We start from the raw sequence: 20,155 nt of genomic DNA, 5'->3' as shown, positions 1-20,155 counted from the left end.
CATGAGCAGTGGGAGAGGCAGAGGGAGAGGAAGAAGTAGACTCCCCGCTGAGTCAGGAGTCCGATGTGGGACTTGATCCCAGGACCCTGGGATCATGACCTGACCTGAAGGCAGACACTTAACCATCTGAGCCACCCAGGCGCCCCAGGGCTTGAGACTCTTGATCTTGGGGTAGTGAGTTCGAGCTCCATGTTGGGTATAGAGCTTACTTAAAAAAAAAAAAAGTGATGGGAGAAAATATTTACAAATCATTTATTTGACAAGGAACTTATATCCAGAATATATAATTATAACTCAACAATAAAAAAGACAAATAATTAAAAAATGGGTAAATGATCTGAATAAAGTTTTTTCCAAAGATGATATATAAACAGCCAATAAACACATGAAATCATGTTTAATATCATTAGTCATCAGGGAAATGAAATAAAAATAAAATAAAAACCTCAATTAGATACCACTTCATACCTACTAGGATGGCTACATCAAAAAAAAAAAGAGATAAAAACAAGTGTTGGCATAAATATAGAAAAATTGGAAGGTGTGGAAAATGGTATAGCAGCTTAGGAAAACAGTATGTTAGTTCTTCAAAGGGTTAAAAAAAGACCCAGCAATTCCTCTCTTAAGTATATACCCATGATAAATGAAAATATACATCCACATAGAATGCATGTGAATGTTCATAGTGGCATTATTCACAACCAAAAAAGTGAAAAGAATCTAAACGTCCATCAACTGATGAATGGGTAAATAAAATATCGTATATCCATACAATAGAATACTATTCAGCCATAAAAAGGACTGAAATACTGACACGTACTGCAGTGCTACATGCATAAGCCATTACGCTAAGTAGAACAAGCCAGTCACACACACACAAAATCACATATTGTATGATCTCACTTATATGAAATGTCCAGAATGGGCAATCTGTAGAGTCAGAAAATAGATCAGTAGTTGCTGGGAGTTGGGAGAAGGGATAGGGAAGGAGGAGGAAGTGCTAATGGGTATGGTGTTTCTTTTTGGGGTAGTGATAGCTACACAACTCTGGGACTACATCAAAGCCATTAAATTGTATACCTTAAATGGCTGAATTGTGTGGTATGGGAATATATCAAACTTTCTGTAAAAATAAGTTTCTAGGCCTATTAAAATGATGAATTTGCATAAAGAGTGATGTCACTATAAACTACACATACCCATTGTTGTCCTGGTTATTTGTACCTTTCACTGATGACCATCTTCCAAGGCGGTTATAGCCAAACATCTGCCTGCAGCAAAGACATGCTAGAAACACTGTACATGTGATCTGGTTCCTGCTCACTGCTTCATATCACCTCCTGTCTCCCAGGCCCTCTTTCCTTCTCCCCAAACATTTAACTGACAATTTTCTGGCCAGTATGATGGACGAGGGTGTATTCCTAAAGTTGCTGTACAAAAGGGCCACTTTTTCACTTAGTTTGAAGCATCTTTCAGTCGACAAGTGGCTTCCCTTAGTAGTTTCTATTCATGGACCTACTTACGAAAAGTCAGAACTTTTTTTTTAAATTTAATTTTATTATGTTAATCACCATACATTACATCATTAGTTTTTGAGGTAGTGTTCCATGATTCATTGTTTGCGTATAACACCCAGTGCTCCATTCAATGCATGCCCTCCTTAATACCCATCACTGGGCTAACCCATTCCCCGCCCCCAAAACCCTCAGTTAGTTTCTCAGAGTCCATAGTCTCTCATGGTTCATCTCCCCCTCCGATGTGCCCCCCTTCATTTTTCCCTTCCTACTATCTTTTTCTTTTTTTTTTTTTTACGTATAATGTATTATTTGTTTCAGAGGTACAGGTCTGTGATTCAACAGTCTTACACAATTCACAGCGCTCACCATAGCACACACCCTCCCCAGTGTCTATCACCCAGCCACCCCATCCCTCCCACCGCCCCCCCCCACTCCAGCAACCCTCAGTTTGTTTCCTGAGATTAAGAATTCCTCATATCAGTGAGATCATATGATACTTGTCTTTCTCTGGTTGTGAAAAGTCAGAACTTAAAAAAAAAAAACAAAATCCTTTGTATCAGTGGCATTATAATTAAATATTATTTAAGTATATGAAATAATTAAACAAATCTATGGATGTGAATTAAGCCAGTAAGAATTAGATTTAAACCAAATTTGCTGTTTGCTTGAAACATCTTTCTATATCTCTCATGTCTATATATTTTAGTAGAAATTTTGTTACTCATACAATTTATAAAAAGAAGTTAAGATGCTTAAAAGGAAGTGTACAGATCTGAAAGTGCTTTTCAGAATACAGAATACATTTTCAGTTGTTTCTGATAATATAACTAACAAAGTATATCAGAAGGTAAAATTGAAATCTCTATATCCTGGGTGTGGTCTCCACTGGTCCCTATGGGAACACTGTTTCCTCAGTCATTTCCAGGTAAAGCCTGGGAACTTTCCACCTACTTTTTCTCCATTTTAATTTTAAGGGTATTCAAGTGTCATTGGAGAAAGGATTTGGGCCCTTAAGTCCTACTACGATGAACTCATTTTCAACTGGCAACCTAAGTCTTACCTATTGCTTGATACCTTAATTTTTGTTAACTCATCTGCATGCCATAAATATTTAAGAAAAACCTTAGCAACTCTAAAAAATGTTAGGTTAGATAGCAAGGAGAAGGCTATATATATATATTTTTAAAGATTTTATTTATTTATTTGAGAGAAAGAGCACAAGCAGGGGGAAGGGCAGAGGGAGAAGGAGACTCCCCACTGAGCAGAGAGCCAGATGTGATGTGGGTCTCAATCCCATGACCCTGGGATCATGACCTGAGTTGAAGGCAGATGCTTAACCGACCAAGCCACCCAGACACCCCAAGAAGGCCATTTTTAAAATGGTCATATTTGGGCGCCTGGGTGGCTCAGCTGGTTAAGCGACTGCCTTCGGCTCAGGTCATGACCCTGGAGTCCCGGGATTGAGTCCTGCATCGGACTCCCTGCTCAGCAGAGAGTCTGCTTCTCCCTCTGATACTCCCCCCTCTCATGCTCTCTCTCTCTTTCTCATTCTCTCTCTCAAATAAATAAATAAAATCTTAAAAATAAAATAAAATAAAATGTTCATATTTGAGTAATTTAGCTTCTGCCTTTGGCTGTCATTATCCTGTGCCCTTTAGTAAGGCCCACCGCCCTTTTTGGCTAGATGTATGCTTTTGATGTGTGATGTCTCAGAGTTACTTTTTTCCTAATTCTAAAACTTCTATGATTTTCAGGACATCTCTGAGTATTTTTCTAAATTGGTCTTATTTCTGCCATTATTAGAATCTGTGTTTTAGGGCGCCTGGGTGGCTCAGTTGGTTAAGCAACTGCCTTCGGCTCAGGTCATGATCCTGGAGTCCCGGGATCGAGTCCCGCATCGGGCTCCCTGCTCAGCAGGGAGTCTGCTTCTCCCTCCGGCCTTCCTCCCTCTCATGCTCTCTGTCTCTCATTCTCTCTCTCTCAAATAAATAAATAAAATCTTAAAAAAAAAAAAAAAAAGAATCTGTGTTTTAAAAAATTTCATAGCAGAATGCCTGGGTAGCTCAGTTGGTTGGGTGGCCAACTCTTGATTTCAGCTCAAGTCATGCTCTCAGGGTTGTGGGGTTGTGCTCTGTATGGGGCTCCTGCTCAGCAGGGAGTCTGCTGGAGATTCTCTTCCTCTGCTCCTCCCCTGCCACTGTGTGTGCATGCATGTGCTCTCTCTCTCTCCTCTCCCTCTAAAATAAATGAATGAATCTTTAAAAAATTTCATAGCAATTATACCCTGGACTTGTGGCATTTAGTCCCAATTTCGAATATTCTATCTCATTGTCAGACTGTTTCTCATTTTTCTAATGCATACTCCAAGCCAATGCTGTAAATCCAAAGGTGCAACATTAATAGAAGTATAATTCCATTCTCACTCATCCCATATACATAGTAGAGATATAAGGAAAATATTGAAGATTTCTATGGCAGCGTGGTCATTTTTTGTTAGTCTTGAATTGGTAGGAGAGATAGTGGAGAAAGGAAATTATTTTCCACCAGATAACTCTAACCTTGGTGGTAAAGGCATTTTAATGGCAGATTTGAGATACAAAAATTGTCTGGTATTTATATAAGTTCTGCTAAGTGCATAATTATAATTTTGTATATTGGTAAACATACACTTTGAAGAACTATATTTTTGTAGGTTGGTAAACAAGTAGTTCATAATGAGGTATGAATACAAATAGAGAAAATCAGTAGATTTACAACTTACTTTCATAAGTTATACCTAACATGACCCATGAAGCCATATTACTGAAGTGCAGAAGTTGCTCCAGAACGAAGTTATTCTCTTTTTCATCTCGAATACTCAGAACATGTGATTTTGGATCTGTTAAATAAAAAATAGTCGATAAGTTTAATAATTACTTATCTAAAACACTTTATTTTGATAGATTTAGAAAATTTTATTTCCCAGCTTAATAAACTCTAAAACAATACTGGAAAATAAGACAGACATGTAAATTAAAACTATCTCATTGTCCTGGGGCTCCTGGGTGGGTCAGTCAGTTGAGCACCCAACTCCTGGTTCAGCTCAGGTCATGATCTCAGGGTCATGAGATCCAGCTCCACATAGGACTCTGTGCTCAGTAGGGAGTCTGCTTGAGATTCTCTCCCTCTGCCCCTTCCCCCTGCTTAAGCTCTCTCTCTTTCTCTCAAATGAATAAATAAATCTTTTTTTAAAAACTATCTCATTGTACTAAAATGAATAGATAAAGAAGTTTTCAAACATTTTGATGTTATTTTATTTTATTTATTTTGAGAGAGATAGCACATGGGAGGGGAGGGAGAGAGGAAGAGAGAGAATCTTAAGCAGGCTCCACGCTTAGCCCTTCACAGATCTCACGACCCTGAAACCATGACCTGAGCCCAAATCAGGAGTCAGATGCTTAAGCAACTGAGCCACCCAGGTACCCCAAACATCTTGATGTTAAATTTGGTCTTAAACAATAGTGTAAAACTAGCAGCTGAGTGGAGAATTTAAAACATTGATTCACTTCACTTTTCCCCATTTAAAGCTTATTTTGAATTGGTACAAATTTGGCCATATTAATGATACACTGCCAAAGACTATAATAAACAAAACTTCTTGGATGGTCTATATGATAGATCTTCCTTTTCCTTAGAGATCACTATATTAGGGTTAAAAAAGTTTAATATTTCCCAAAGGTGTTCCTCAGGAAATTAGCAGGAGTTTCTCAGAAAAAGACTAGATGGATAAAAGTGTCCAACATTGGTTAAACAAAGTTAAACTAGTTCATTTATGGCAATAATTTTTAAAGTATATGCTGACGTACACTTGATAACGTCTAATAGGAAGCCGTGGTGTATAGTATTTCTCAACCTTGTTCTTTTTCTAAGGACCCTTTTTGTAGACTATCTCTCAAGACTAGTTTCTAAACAGCACACTTTTGGGAATAATGGTTTGATATTTTCCATAGGAACTTCCCACGGTTCACAGGTCCATTGTTCAGAAGTCACAAATCCTCCGTGGATCTCATAGGGAATATCTGAAGAGTCCTAAGAGCTGAAAGTGTGAAATATGCACTTCTTTTAAGCAGAGCTGCTTCTTTGCTTTTGACTACTTATCTGGCTTTTGACCACTTATGTGAGCTTTTGACCACTTATCTGAGCTTTTGACCACCCAAATTCACCTATTTTCACTTTGCCCACAGTCTAACTTGGTTTAACATCCAGTTCTCTGCTTGCTAGAGTTATTTCTTTTCCTTTGTAAGTAGAATTCATTTTGTTTATACATGTAAAGACAGACTAGCTCTCTAATGGATGGGTAAAGAACTAACTCTTATATTCTCCATTTTAACTAAACAAAATTTTAATCCTTTTTTTGTTGACAATGTAGAAATTAGGAGATGAATATTTTTGAGATCTAGTGCTAATTAGAAATATTTATAACACACCTCAGGTGAGATTTGTTTTTTAATGAACATATACATAATGGCCACATAAGATACTTACTCATTTTCTGGCATTTAGAATGAACTTCATCTGGTGGTGTTGCCGTATATTCAGTCTTTGCTATTATAAAATTGTAGCAAGAGTTCTGAAATGGTATCCATGGAGTAAATAGAACAGGAGATGGACACTGAACATTGTCAAGTGCTTTGACCTCTTTTTCAGTATCGTCTAAAAAAAAGACAACGGTATGAATTCTAACTTTAGACATAAATGTTAAATCCTGTTCATGGTAATTAGGCTTGATTTGTAGGGAATATTCAGGAAGCCAATTAATAATAGCTTAATGATGCTTGTTCTGTTTATACTCAAATATAATGTGACCTCTTAACTGGGTTTCTGTAGGAAGGAATTTATTTAACACAATTTCTTTCCCCTGCTGTGGAGTGAGTGGGAGAATATAAAACATGAGACGCTATTAGGTTAAATGTAGTTTCTGTCTTCCTATATCACCAAACCTGAACTACAGGGGTGACCTCAGAGACGATACAAAGATATTAATAATGGGCACCTAACTATAACTTTGGGAACTCATCTTTAAGTTTCTGGTTACTGATATCTTCTCTAATTTTACAGGTACATCTTATTTTTTATTTATTTTTTAAAGGTACATTTTAATGAAATACGTAATGTTCTAAGTTGTTGCTTTAATGAAAGCAAACAGAAATAGTTGAAAATCTGACATCTAGAAAATCTGGCTTTTTAAAAAATTTTATGAAAAAGCCATACATTTAAGAAGATCCAAATATAGATATGCTCTACTCAAAGCCAATCAAGCAGATTTAATATGCAGTAGAGACCATTCAGAATCTCTCCCAGCTCACAACTCCCTTTGTCTGGAAAGTAGCTGTATCTTCTTTCTACTGCAAATGCAAAAACGTGGGCCCCTGGCAGTTGTAAAACCGCTTTCCTCTGACTAGGCTAGAGATCGCGTACCTTACTCAGTAGGGTACATCAGATTCTCTCTAAGAATTTGGAATTCAGGGACAGTCAATTCATCTCCAGTTACAGCTATTATTGAAAACTACAGAGCTGCCATGTTTCACCATGTGCAGAGAGAAGCAGAAAGTATATAAAAAGAAGAGTGCAAATCCATAGAGAGAAACAGAAGGGATAGGTGGGAGATAGTATCCTGGGTTCCTGATTCCATTCAGTTTCTTATTCCCATTCTCATGAAGCTCAGCTATATCCCCATTTTTGAGGATCTAAATTTCCCTTTTGGCTTAAGCTAGCTTGAGCTGATTACTGTTACTTACAAACAAATGAATCTTAACGGTGGCTCTTAAAAAGAAACAGTAGTTGTTGATAAGAATTACCAAAAAAATTCCCACAAATAGAGTTTCCTATAGAATATAAACACAAAATATATACAAAATGAGGCTAATAGGAACTTAAAACTGAAAGGTCAAGTACCACTGTCAGCTGACAAAAATAAAGATACAACATGTCTAAAATAACAAATCAATGACAAAGTACCTAAAATATAGTAATTCTACCTGAATACAAATTTTCACAACAAATTTTGTTGTAAAAAAGGACATGATTATAATTTTAAAACCAAAAAATTACAAAAATTTTACAAAACTACTCCCCACAAATCTCACTATTCATGAGACTGATAATAATTTAAGAATTAAAATATTTAAAATTAGCATACTTCCTGGATAGTAGCAAATAACACCTGGTTGCATATGATCACAATCAGATGTTTTCCAGAATCCATCAGTGTCTAATATTACACAGTCTTCAAGTTGCCCATTATTTTCAGCCCAGCGACTAAATTGAACACGCTTCCCATCTGACCAACCAAAGTTGAGTTCATCCTGTAAGCAGCAGAAATACATGTCAAGTGGCAATACATCATGTTATCCCTTTTGTATTATTTTGTCCCTTGTAGTCAATCTAACGACTTTTAATTTTACCTTATATTTAACACACAGTTACATAGCACTTACCATGCGCCAGGCAGGGCTGTAAGTGCTTTGCAGATATTAACTTACTTAATCTTCGTAACAACCATATTAGGTAGGAACTATTGTATCCACTTCACAGATGAGAAACTGAAGGCATGTAATGTGTGCCAAGTCCCATAGAATATATACTGCAGTGCTGGGATTCTACTCCAGGCCATCAGACGCTAGAGTCTATGGTCTGAGCCATTACACTGGGCTACCTCACACATAATTGGAACTGTGGGTTGTTGGAAGTCAGAGAAACAACATGAAGTAGTGGAAAGAACATGCGCTCTGGCACTAAGCATATCTAGTTTGGAGTTCTGGTTCAGTCATGTATTAGTTTTTGATTTGAGTTTACCTTGCCAAGTTTCCATCCCCTCAGCTATTAAATGGATGTGACACTTAACCTCAGGGCTGGAATTAGTGGGGTAATGTGTAACATAATGGCCAGCTGGTACACAGGAAGAGCTACATAAATGTTAGCTCCCTTCCTCTCAACCCTCACTCAGGCCTTGTGCATCTCACACTGCTGATTTTACACTTGTCTTTATGATGAAGCTTCCTCATTCACTCTATTCTATTGTGCACTAAAAGTCTGTGAACATCCGTCTGTCTTTACATCCTGACAAGGGCCTGACCACCCACCTATCTTGAGAGAGGTACAGAGTCCAGGGGATAGACTGTGGGGTACAGACCTGTTTGCCCTTCCCCATGGCACTCCCAAAGCACCAGGCCTTATATACTGACCCAATGAACTAAGCTGTCCTGAGGCCCAAGGCAATTTTACATCACTGGTTTATTTGGAATATTGGGTAAAGGCCACACACAGTATCCTTAGTGAACTATAAATAGCAAACATGTTTAAGTTTCAACACCACCGTTTCATTCTGAAACTGTTCTCCACTAGGGTTCCAGCTGTAACTTTGTGGCCAGTTAATCCCTAAGCCCCTGGGCCTCCAATGAGGACCTTTGGCCAAGTGATGTTGCTTGTACTTGGTATCACCCTGGATTCCTTCACCTTTGCTGCACTCACAACTAACCCAGGTACCGGGGCCTTTGGAACTTCTATTCCTTGTAGATAAATCCCTGCACCCTCTTTGCTGAATACCCTCTCTCTTTATTAAGACTGTAAGTATCTCTTTACTAAATTCTTGACCTTAATTGATCTTAATTAAAACATAGCTTTTCTAAGGGAATAATGTCCTTTCAACACCCACAAGGGAAGGCTGTTTATTTTTCCATTCTCAGATACCACAGGGCTATGAGAATGGAATAATAGGTATTTTTATCTCCTTTAGTCATTCCTTTAAAGTTTATGCCAACTCCCAGATTCCTTGCCTCTTTCTGACATTCACTTAAGACTTGGCCTCCTTGTTCCTCCCTGACATTTACTAAGGTGATGCCCCATGTCTTGCTCGTCCTCCTGGTCCTACCTTTGACTTATGGACATTCATGTTCATGTGGATGACTCACCAGTTCCCCAGCCTTCTTGACTTCCTCTATTTCTATGTACTTCCAGTTCTACCTACTTAAGAGACCAGCTGCCACAGCCACACTCTGGATTTTATATAACCCAGAACTGCCACAGGCCTTAGTTCAGGCCAACATCAGCTCCTGCATGCATTTCTACAAGAAAGCTCTAGATCCCTCACTTCCTCACCCATCCTCTGCCAATATAATTCTTCTTAAGTAAAAATCTGTTATTGTTACTACCATGTTTAAAATCTTTCAACACCCTTCCATTGCTTTCAATGTAAAGTTTTGATTATTTATATCATGTTCCAAAGATTTAAGGCAGTTTATGCAGATATGTAATAAACCTGTTAAAGAGTGAAAGGAAAAAGAGAAACATAGGTGAAGATTGAAAATAGGATAAGAGGGTGCCTGAGTGGCTCAGTCAGTTGAGCGCCTGCCTTCAGCTCAGGTCATGTTCCCGGGGTTCTGGGATCGAGTCCTGCATTGGGCTCCTTGCTCAGCAGGGAGTTTGCTCCTCCCTCTCCCTCTGCCTCTCCCCCTGGCTTGGGCTCTGCTCTCTTTCACTCACTCTCTCTCTCAAATAAATAAATAAAATCTTAAAAAAAAAAAAAAGAAAATAGGATAAGAAACAAGATCAAAATCCTTAAGTGGTGAAAAAAAAAGTTAAAAAATGGTATGATCCCAAAGGTCTTAAAAATATACGTGTACATAGAAAAAAACCTTGAGAGATATATACCAAATTATTAAATCATATTTATTACTAGGTACTGGGATTACACATGATTTAAATTTTCTTTTTAAAAAATTTACTATAGGGGCACCTGGGTGGCTCAGTCAGTTGAGCGTCTGACTCTTGATTTCCTCTCAGGTCATGATCTTAGGGCTGTGAGATGGAGCCCTATATTAGGCTCTACTGGGTGTGGAGCCTGCCTGGGATTCTCTCTCTCCCTCTCTGGGCTCTGCCCCCCCACCCCCCACCCTGACTCAACCCTATTTGGTTTTTGAATTCTTTTCTTCCTCTCTTCTTTTCATTGGCTGGGGAGACATAGCAGTTCCTGAGTCCCACTCAGTCTTTAACTAGAATAAAAAGAAGTGATCAGCTACATATGTCCACTAGAACTTTTTCTTCATCTAAACGATAAAGCACCAGATCTTTCAACAGTAGAAAGATGATGGCCACTAAAAATTACACACTTCATGAAGGGAATAATGTCCTTTCAATCTCACTTGTCCTTTCAATCCACTTACTCACTGGAGTAAGATTTTACAATCTCCAGGTTCTTTTAGTCTGATATGAGAAATGCTGTGTGCAACAAAAATTTCACATTCCATCACCCAATCCAGGCAGTTGGGACTGAAAACTTACGTCTTGACTGGAGAGTCCAATCCATAAAGGAGAGTTATGAAGAACTGCTTGTACAGTTAGGAACGCCTGCTGATAAGGGTCTGTGATGCTCACCAGCTGCATGTTATCTTTCTGACACTCCCTTAGAGCATCAAACCAAGTCATATTCTTCAGGATGATTTTGTACAGATTATTTAGATACTTTACTGTGTCTGAAGTATTCTGCAAGGTCTGTTTGCTTTCAACTTCTGCGTGTAAAAAAAAACCAAAAAATCACCCACCCGGCAAGTCATGGGACGTTGATCTTCAAGTTTCTCCACAATGAGTACTTCAGATATTACTAATCTATTCATTTATTTTAGATTTTGGTTAGGAGAACTAGGTATGTCTTGCTGTGTACCTTAGGTAATATGTGTGAGCCACAAAATTTGTTTTCTAAAATTAGAACAAAATTCTGTTTTTGTTGATCTGATTTAGGAAGGAAAAAAAGCTGTAAGTAAAAGTAGCTTTCGATAAGATTACCATTTCAGGTTGGTGTCAAATACCTCCTTTGTTTAAACTCCTTCAACAAGAGAAAGTGTTAGGTGTTCCCTTACAAAGTTTTCATCTGGGAGAGCTCCAATGAAAGAAATGTACAAAACAACCCACAAGAGGCTGTACTGAACTATTGCTTTACAGTACTTTTTCTGAATAAAGCAGTTCCTAAACAGTATGAGACAAATGAGCATAGTTTAACAAAAATTTCTTTAGAAGTACATGGATTATCTACTTGAGGTTCTCGTTACATGACAAAGTTTTTTTCTTTTTAATCATTTGTTAAAAACATTGTAATCAATGAAAACAGTGTACTACCTTCTAAAAATATCTTTTTGAAAATATGGATGATTCTTATTTTTAAGTGCACATTTTATTTTTATTTGGGTTACAGTAAGGTATACACAGTGATCCATTTATAATGCTTCATACCTTTATGTGTGTGTGTGTGTGATAAACTTAAGTGTGAATGTTTACCAAAGTCAATTAAAAACATTACACTTTTTCTCCTTTCTCCAGGAAACAAATAACTGAAAAATGTCAGAGTAGAAAAAACAACAACCATAACTTACTATAATTAGGCAATTCCTATTAAATTCCAACTGATACTTAATTTTGGTATTTAATTAAGTAAACCAATGATAATTGAAAAAAATCACACTCCATTTGAGATAATTTGACTCACTGAACCAATATGGATTTAGCCATGTTGAAATTTTAGGGAAGCTATGTTTACAAATTAATATAAATTCATTTATAAGATTTTTTGTGAAAAATACTGTATATATCTAACAGCATAAAGTACCATAGTTACCTACATAATAATTTATACCTGAATATTTCTGACAGAGAGACAGAGTGTGGCGTTCACTACAGGAAGTGAAATTCCATGTCCCAGTATAAGGTGACTTTTGGAGGTTGAGTATTAAAGCACAGTCGTATTGGGACTCTTCTTCAAAAATCTAAACAAAAAGGCAAACATGTACAAACAATCATGAAACTATAACTGTCTGAAGATCCTAGCAGGAGAACTTTATATTCCAAATCGGATTTTTCTTCCTATAAAAAATTCCATTAAAGAGCTTACCGTGAAATCACAAGAAAACCCTCAAAAATTTCCAAAGCATGGGCAAAGGGCAACTAACTTTGGAAATTATAAAACAAAACAATGGCAATATTATTAAATATAAATTGCAAACAGATAAAGAAAAACTGGTAAAAGTAACACTCTGCTATCATTCTTCACATGTCAAAGCAAAAAGGTAATGATTATTAATTCGATTTATTAGATGTTTATAAAAGTTTTATGATGACAAGCTGTAAATACTACACAATAGAGAACTCACCTTAAAGCTTTGATCCTATACTAGTCACTATAAAGACAACCATAAATAAAAGTATCTATTTAGATTTCATTCTCTGACCACAAATCAGTAATACTAGATATAAAATTTACTCAAAGTATAGCGTTCCTATATTTTTTGTATGTTTGAAACATATCACACACTTAGAAAAATAAGACAAGCTTATCCTAGGAGCTACAGATTTTTTAAAAAACACATACATACATGCTACACAATAAACATTGAACCAAAAATGAAACAAAATAATTATAGTTAAGAATAATATGACTATCACAAGGGAAATGAGTAAAAGTTTTTATAGAGCTAAATATGTATTCCTATTATTATTAAGTTTTTTATTTGAGTATAGTTGACACACAATGTTACATTAGTTTCAGGTATACAACATAGTGATTCAGCTTCTCTATATGTTGTTATGCTATGCCCACCCCAAGTGTAACTACCATCTGTCAGTTTGTTTCCTGAGACTAAGAATTCCTCATATCAGTGAGATCATATGATACATGTCTTTCTCTGATTGACTTCTTTCGCTTAGCATAATACCCTCTAGTCCCATCCACGTCATTGCAAATGGCAAGATTTTTTTTTGATGGCTGCATAATATTCCATTGTATATATACTTTATCCATTCCACTGTATATCTTCTTTATCCCTTCATCTGTTGATGGACATTTTGGCTCTTTCCATAGTTTGGCTACTGTGGACATTGCTGCTATAAACATTGGGGTGCACATACCCCTTCAGATCACTACATTTGTATCTTCGGGGTAAATACCCAGTAGTGAAATTGCTGGGTTGTACGGTAGCTCTATTTTCAACTTTTTGAGGAACCTCCATACTGTTTTCCAGAGTGGCTGCACCAGCTTTCAATCCCGCCAACAGTGTAGGAGGGTTCCCCTTTCTCCATCCCCACCAACATCTGTCATTTCCCGACTTGTTAATTTTAGCCATTCTGATTGGTGTGAGGTGGTATCTCATTGAGGTTTTGATTTGGATTTCCCTGATGCTGAGCGATGTTGAACACTTTTTCATGTGTCTGTTGGCCATTTGGATGTCTTCTTTGCAGAAATGTCTGTTCATGTCTTCTGCCCATTTCTTGTTTCGATTATTTGTTCTTTGGGTGTTGAGTTTGATAAATTCTTTATAGATTTTGGATACTAGCCTTTATCTGATATGGCATTTGCAAATATCTTCTCCCATTCTGTTGGCTGTCTTTTGGTTTTGTTGACTGTTTCCTTTGCTGTGCAAAAGCTTTTTATCTTGATGAAGTCCCAATAGTTCATTTTTGCCCTTGCTTCCCTTGCCTTTGGCAAAGTTTCTAGGAAGAAGTTGCTGTGGCTGAGGTCAAAGAGGTTGCTGCCTGCATTCTCCTTTAGGATTTTGATGGACTCCTGTCTCACATTTAGGTCTTTCATCCATTTTGAGTCTATTATTGTGTGTGGTGTAAGGAAATGGTCCAGTTTCATTCTTCTGCATGTGGCTGTCCAATTTTCCCAACACCATTTGTTGAAGAGACTTTTTTCTAGTTTTTTTTTTTTTTAAGATTTTATTTATTCATTTGAGACAGAAATACAGAGAGAGAGAGAGAGAGAGAGAGAGAGAGAGAAAGCATGAGCAGGGAGAGAGGCAGAGGGTGATAGAGAAGCAGGCTCCCCGCTGAGCCAGGAGCCCGATGTGGGGCTCGATTCCAGGACCCTGGGATCATGACCTGAGCCAAAGGCAGACGCTTAGCCATCTGAGCCACCCAGGCTTCCCGAGACTGTCGTTTTTCCATTGGACATTCTTTCCTGCTTTGTCGAAGATTAGTTGACCATAGAGTTGAGGGTCCATTTCTGGGCTCTCGATTCTGTTCCACTGATCTATGTGTCGGTTTTTGTGCCAGTACCATACTGTCTTGATGATTACAGCTTTATAATAGAACTTGAAGTCCGGAATTGTGATGCCACCAGCTTTGTTTTTCTTTTTCAACATTCCTCTGGTTATTCGGGGTCTTTTCTGGTTCCATACAAATTTTATGATTATTTGTTCCATTTCTTTGAAAAAAGTTGATGGTATTTTGATAGGGATTGCCTTAAATGTGTAGATTGCTCAAGGTAGCATAGACATTTTCACAATCTTTGTTCTTCCAATCAATGAGCATGGAACATTTTTCCATTTCTTTGTGTCTTCCTCAATTTTTTTCATGAGTATTTTATAGTTTTCTGAGTACAGATTCTTTGCCTCTTTGGTTAGATTTATTCCTAGGTATCTTACGGTTTTGGGTGCAACTGTAAATGGGATTGACTCCTTAATTTCTCTTTCTTCTGTCTTGTTGTTGGTGTATAGAAATGCGACTGATTTCTGTGGATTGATTTTATATCCTGCCACTTTACTGAATTCCTGTATGAGTTCTAGCAGTTTTGGGGTGGAGTCTTTTGGGTTTTCCACATAAAGTACCATATCATCTGCAAAGCATGAGAGTTTGACTTCTTCTTTGACAATTCGGATGCCTTTTATTTCTTTTTGTTGTCTGATTGCTGTGGCTTGGACTTCTAGTTCTATGTTGAATAGCAGTGGTGCTAGTGGACATCCCTGCCGTTGTTCCCGACCTTAGGGGAAAAGCTCTCAGTTTTTCCCCATTGAGAATGATATTCGCTGTGGGTTTTTCATAGATGGCTTTTATGATATTGAGGTATGTACCCTCTATCCCTACACTCTGAAGAGTTTTAATCAAGAAAGGATGCTGTACTTTGTCAAATGCTTTTTCTGCATCTATTGAGAGGATCATGTGGTTCTTGTTCTTTCTTTTATTAATGTATTGTATCAAATTTATTTGCGGATGTCGAACCACCCTTGCAGCCCAGGAATAAATCCCACTCGGTTGTGGCGAATAATCCTTTGAATGTACTATTGGATCCTATTGGCTAGTATTTTAGTGAGAATTTTTGCATCCATGTTCATCAAGGATATTGGTCTGTAATTCTCCTTTTTGATGAGGTCTTTGTCTGGTTTTGGGATCAAGGTAATGCTGGTCTCATAAAAATGAGTTTGGAAGTTATCCTTCCATTTCTATTTTTTGGAACAGTTTCAGAAGAATAGGTATTAATTCTTCTTTAAATGTTTGGTAGAATTCCCCTGGGAAGCCATCTGGCCCTGGGCTCTTGTTTGTTGGGAGATTTTTGATTACTGCTTCAACTTCCTTACTGGTTATGGGTCTGTTCAGGTTTTCTATCTCTTCCTGGTTCAGTTTTGGTAGTTTATACATCTCTAGGAATGCATCCATTTCTTCCAGATTGTCTAATTTGCTGGCATATAGTTGCTCATAATATGTTCTTATAATTGTTTGTATTTCTTTGCTGTTGGTTGTGATCTCTCCTCTTTCATTCGTGATTTTATTTGGGTCCCTTCTCTTTTCTTTTTGGTAAGTCTGGCCAGGGGTTTATCCATCTTTTTAATTCTTTCAAAGAACCAGCTCCTAGTTTCGTTGATACTGTTCTTTTGGTTTCTATTTCATTGGTTTCTGCTCGGATCTTTATTATTTCTCTTCTCCTGCTGGGTTTAGGCTTTATTTGCTGTTCTTTCTCCAGCTCCTTCAGGTATAGGGTTAGGTTGTGTATTTGAGACCTTTTCTGTTTCTTGAGAAAGGCTTGTTTTGCTATATACTTTCCTCTTAGGACCGCCTTTGCTGCCTCCCAAAGATTTTGAACAGTTGTTTTTTCATTTTCATTTGTTTCCATGAATTTTTTAAATTCTTCTTTAATTTCCTGGTTGACCCATTCATTCTTTAGTAGGATGCTCTTTAGCCTCCATGTATGTGAGTTCTTTCCAACTTTCCTCTTGTGATTGAGTTCTAGTTTCAAAGCATCGCTGTCTGAGAATAAGCTGGGAATGATCCCAATGTTTTGGTACCAGTTGAGACCTGATTTGTGACCCAGGATGTGATCTATTCTGGAGAATGTTCCATGGGCACTAGAGAAGAATGTGTATTCTGTTGCTTTGGGATGGAAGGTTCTGAATATATCTGTGAAGTCCATCTAGTCCAGTGTGTCATTTAAAGCCTTTTTTCCCCTGTTGATCTTTTGCTTAGATGATCTGTCCATTTCACTGAGGAGGGTGTTAAAGTCCTCTACTACTATTGTATTTATTGTCAATGTGTTTTTTGATTTTGTTATTAATTGGGTTATATAATTGGCTGTTCCCATGTTAGGGGCATAGATATTTAAAATTGTTAGATCTTCTTGTTTGACAGACCCTTTAAGTAGGATATAGTGTCCTTCCTCATCTCTTATTATAGTCTTTGCTTTAATATCTAATTTGTCTGACATAAGGATTGCCACTCCAGCTTTCTTTTGATGTCCATTACCATGGTAAATTGTTTTTCCACCCCCTCACTTTAAATCTGGAGTCGAAAATGAGTCTCTTGCAGACAGCATATCAATGGGTCTTCTTTTTTTATCCAATCTGATACCCTGTGTCTTTTGATTGGGGCATTTAGCCCATTTACATTTGGGGTGACTATTGGAAGATATGAATTTAGTGCCATTGTATTGCCTGTAAAGTGACTGTTACTGTATGTTGTCTCTGTTCCTTTCTAGTGTATGTTACTTTTAGGCTCTCTCTTTGCTTAGTGGACCCCTTTCAAGATTTCTTGTACGGCTGGTTTGCTGTTCGCAAATTCTTTTAGTTTTTGTTTGTCGTGGAAGCTTTTTATCTCTCCTTCTATTTTCAATGACAGCCTACCTGGATATAGTATTTTTGACTGCATATTTTTCTCATTTAGTGCCCTGAATATATCATGCCAGTCCTTTCTGGCCTGCCAGGTCTCTGTGGATAGGTCTGCTGCCAATCTAATGTTTCTACCATTGTAGGTTACAGTCCCGAGCTGCTTTCAGGATTTTCTCTTCGTCTCTGAAACTTGTAAGTTTTACTATTAGATGTCGGGGTGTTGACCTATTTTTATTGATTTTGAGGGGGGGGTTCCTTGTGCCTCCTGGTTTTGATGCCTGTTTCCTTCCCCAAATTAGGGAAGTTCTCTGCTATAATTTGCTCCAATATACCTTCTGCCCCCCTCTCTCTTTCTTCTTCTCTGGGATCCCAATTATTCTAATATTGTTTTGTCTTATAGTATCATTTATCTCTTGAATTCTCCCCTCAGGATCCAGTAGTTGTTTATATCTCTTTTTCTCAGCTTCTTTATTCTCCACCATTTGGTCTTCTATATCACTAATTCTCTCTTCTGCCTCATTTATCCTAGCAGTTAGAGCCCAATTTTTTATTGCACCTTATTAATAGCCTTTTTGATTTCAACTTGGTTAGATTTTAGTTCTTTTATTTCTCCAGAAAGGGATTCTTTAGTATCTTGTGCTTTTTTTTCAAGCCCAGCTAGTATCTTTATAATCATCATTCTGAACTCTAATTCCAACATCATACTAATGTCTATTGATTAGGTCCCTGGCAGTCGGTACTGCCTCTTGTTCTTTTTTTTGAGGTGAGTTGTTCCGTTTTGTCATTTTGTCCAGAGAAGAATAGATGAATGAGAGAACAAAATGCTAAAAAGGGAACAACGACCCCAGAAAAATATACACTAAACAAATCAGAAGAGACCCGAAACCAGGGGGTAAAAGGAAAAAGAAAAAAGAATATGATCAGGCTGTTGAATAGAACAGAGCCATACACTAGATTTTGGGTGTATTTTGGTCTGTTAGAAGAAACTGCCTCCCAAAATTTTAAAGAAAGAAAAACTTACATATGTACAAAAATAAGGGTAAATACAAGGAAGGGATGGAATATGACTGTAAAGATGAAAATTAAAAAAGATTTTAAGAAAGGAATTGATAAGAAGTTGGTTGAAAAGAGAAGAAAAAAAGTTTTTTTAAGATGGAGAGAATGTGATCAGGCAGAACAAAGCCATACACTAGATTTAGGGTATATTTTGGTCTGTTAGGAGAAACTGTATTCCAAAATTTTAAAGAAAGAAAAACTTGTATATACACAAAACATAAGGTTAAATACAATGAAGGGATAGAATATGACTGTAAAAATGAAAATTAATAAAGGCTTTAAAAGAGGAATTGATAAGATGTTGGTTGAAAAAGAAGGAGATTTCAATAAAAAAAGAAATAGAAAAAGAAAAAATAATGAAAATTAAGAAAATTAACTTTGAAAGACTAAAGAATCATGGGAAAAGCCATGAATTCTATGTGCTGGATCCCCCTAGTGTTAGAGTTTTGCAGTTCTCATTGATTGGTAAACTTGGTCTTGGCTGGATGTTCTTGCTGATCTTCTGGGGGAGGGGCCTGTTGCAGTGATTCTCAGATGTCTTTGCCTGAGGCAGAATTGCACTGCCCTTGCCAGAGGCCAGGCTAAGTAATCTGCTCGGGTTTGCTCTCAGTAGCTTTTGTTCCCTGAAAGATTTCCCTACAGCTTTAGAGGACAAGAACATAAAACAGACCCTTGTTCTTAATCCAGTAATTTATAGAAGAGTTGGGTATTTCACAGAGCTATGTAGACTTTTTTTCTTTTTTAGAGAGAGAGCATGCACACATATATGCATGCAAGCAGAGGTGGGAGTGGGGACAGAAGGAAAAGAAGAGAGAAAATCTTATGCAGGCTCTGCACCCAGCAAGAGCCCAAGGCAAGGCTTGATCTCACAATCTTGAGATCATGACTTGAGCTGAAATAGAGTCCAATGCTCAACTGACTGAGCCACCCAGGTGCCCTGAGCTATATAGATTTCCCATTAAAAAAACTTACATGTGTTGGTATTTTCAGTCTCCCACCAACTAATAATGGGTGAAAGTTACTGTATGTCAGCTCTCTGTTATCTGTCCATTTGTTTATCCTTTCATAGGCAGTCCAGCGCAAACCAATCCATAAAGTAGCCTCCATATCCGGAAGCAAGGATGTAATAAAATCTGTCAAAAAGAGATTTTTTTTTTTAAAGCATTTGACTTATTCAAATTAAAGATACACTAAAAATGTCACTGAATACCTCTTGCTTACCTACAAAGATACTCTTTCGCCTATTCTGTAACAAAGTAGTTTAATAAGATTTTTTTAATATGCTAATTCCCCAAAGCCTCTCAGAACTACCTTGGTCCCCAGATCAGAATAATACATGTTTCCAAAACAATTCCGTTACCTTGTTCTCTCTGGCTCAGCACTGAAGGAAGGGTGCCACCATATGTGCGACAAGTATCACTTGCTTGGGAAAATGTGAGAGACTTTGGTTTGATTTTTAGAAAACACTGCAAACAAAAAACATATATGAAGCATAAAATTCCAGACACAGGAAAGCTCACATAGGAAGTAAACACCTCATGTTTTAGAGGGCTGTTAATTTTTGGTCTGTGAGATATGGAAATTAACAAAGTAGTACTATACAAATGCAGATCTACACTCTCAATATAAACAACTAAGGAGTGGTCTATTAGTCAAACTATTTTTTTAAAAAAAAATCTCCCA

The 20,155-nt window shown here is 37.3% G+C and overlaps 1 protein-coding gene across 2 annotated transcripts in view; it reads right to left on the bottom strand.

Moving 5' to 3' along the window:
• Nucleotides 1–20,155, bottom strand: part of LOC118012409 (lymphocyte antigen 75) — a 130,371-nt gene that overhangs the window by 55,620 nt on the left and 54,596 nt on the right. For both annotated transcript variants that reach the window (XM_035007938.1, XM_035007940.1), the window contains exons 22-28: nucleotides 19,833–19,938; nucleotides 19,445–19,605; nucleotides 12,181–12,310; nucleotides 10,836–11,062; nucleotides 7,696–7,861; nucleotides 6,042–6,209; nucleotides 4,279–4,395 (exon numbers count right to left, since the gene is read on the bottom strand). In XM_035007938.1, coding sequence (XP_034863829.1) covers nucleotides 4,279–4,395; nucleotides 6,042–6,209; nucleotides 7,696–7,861; nucleotides 10,836–11,062; nucleotides 12,181–12,310; nucleotides 19,445–19,605; nucleotides 19,833–19,938 — 1,075 coding nt within the window. The remainder of the gene's footprint in view (nucleotides 1–4,278; nucleotides 4,396–6,041; nucleotides 6,210–7,695; nucleotides 7,862–10,835; nucleotides 11,063–12,180; nucleotides 12,311–19,444; nucleotides 19,606–19,832; nucleotides 19,939–20,155) is intronic.

This window comes from Mirounga leonina, unplaced genomic scaffold (genome assembly GCF_011800145.1).
Source record: "Mirounga leonina isolate KUSES-001 unplaced genomic scaffold, KU_Mleo_1.0 Mir_151, whole genome shotgun sequence".
NCBI lineage: Eukaryota > Metazoa > Chordata > Mammalia > Carnivora > Phocidae > Mirounga > Mirounga leonina.
Note: the sequence above shows the minus strand (reverse complement) of the source record. Positions and strands in the feature narration are given on the sequence as shown.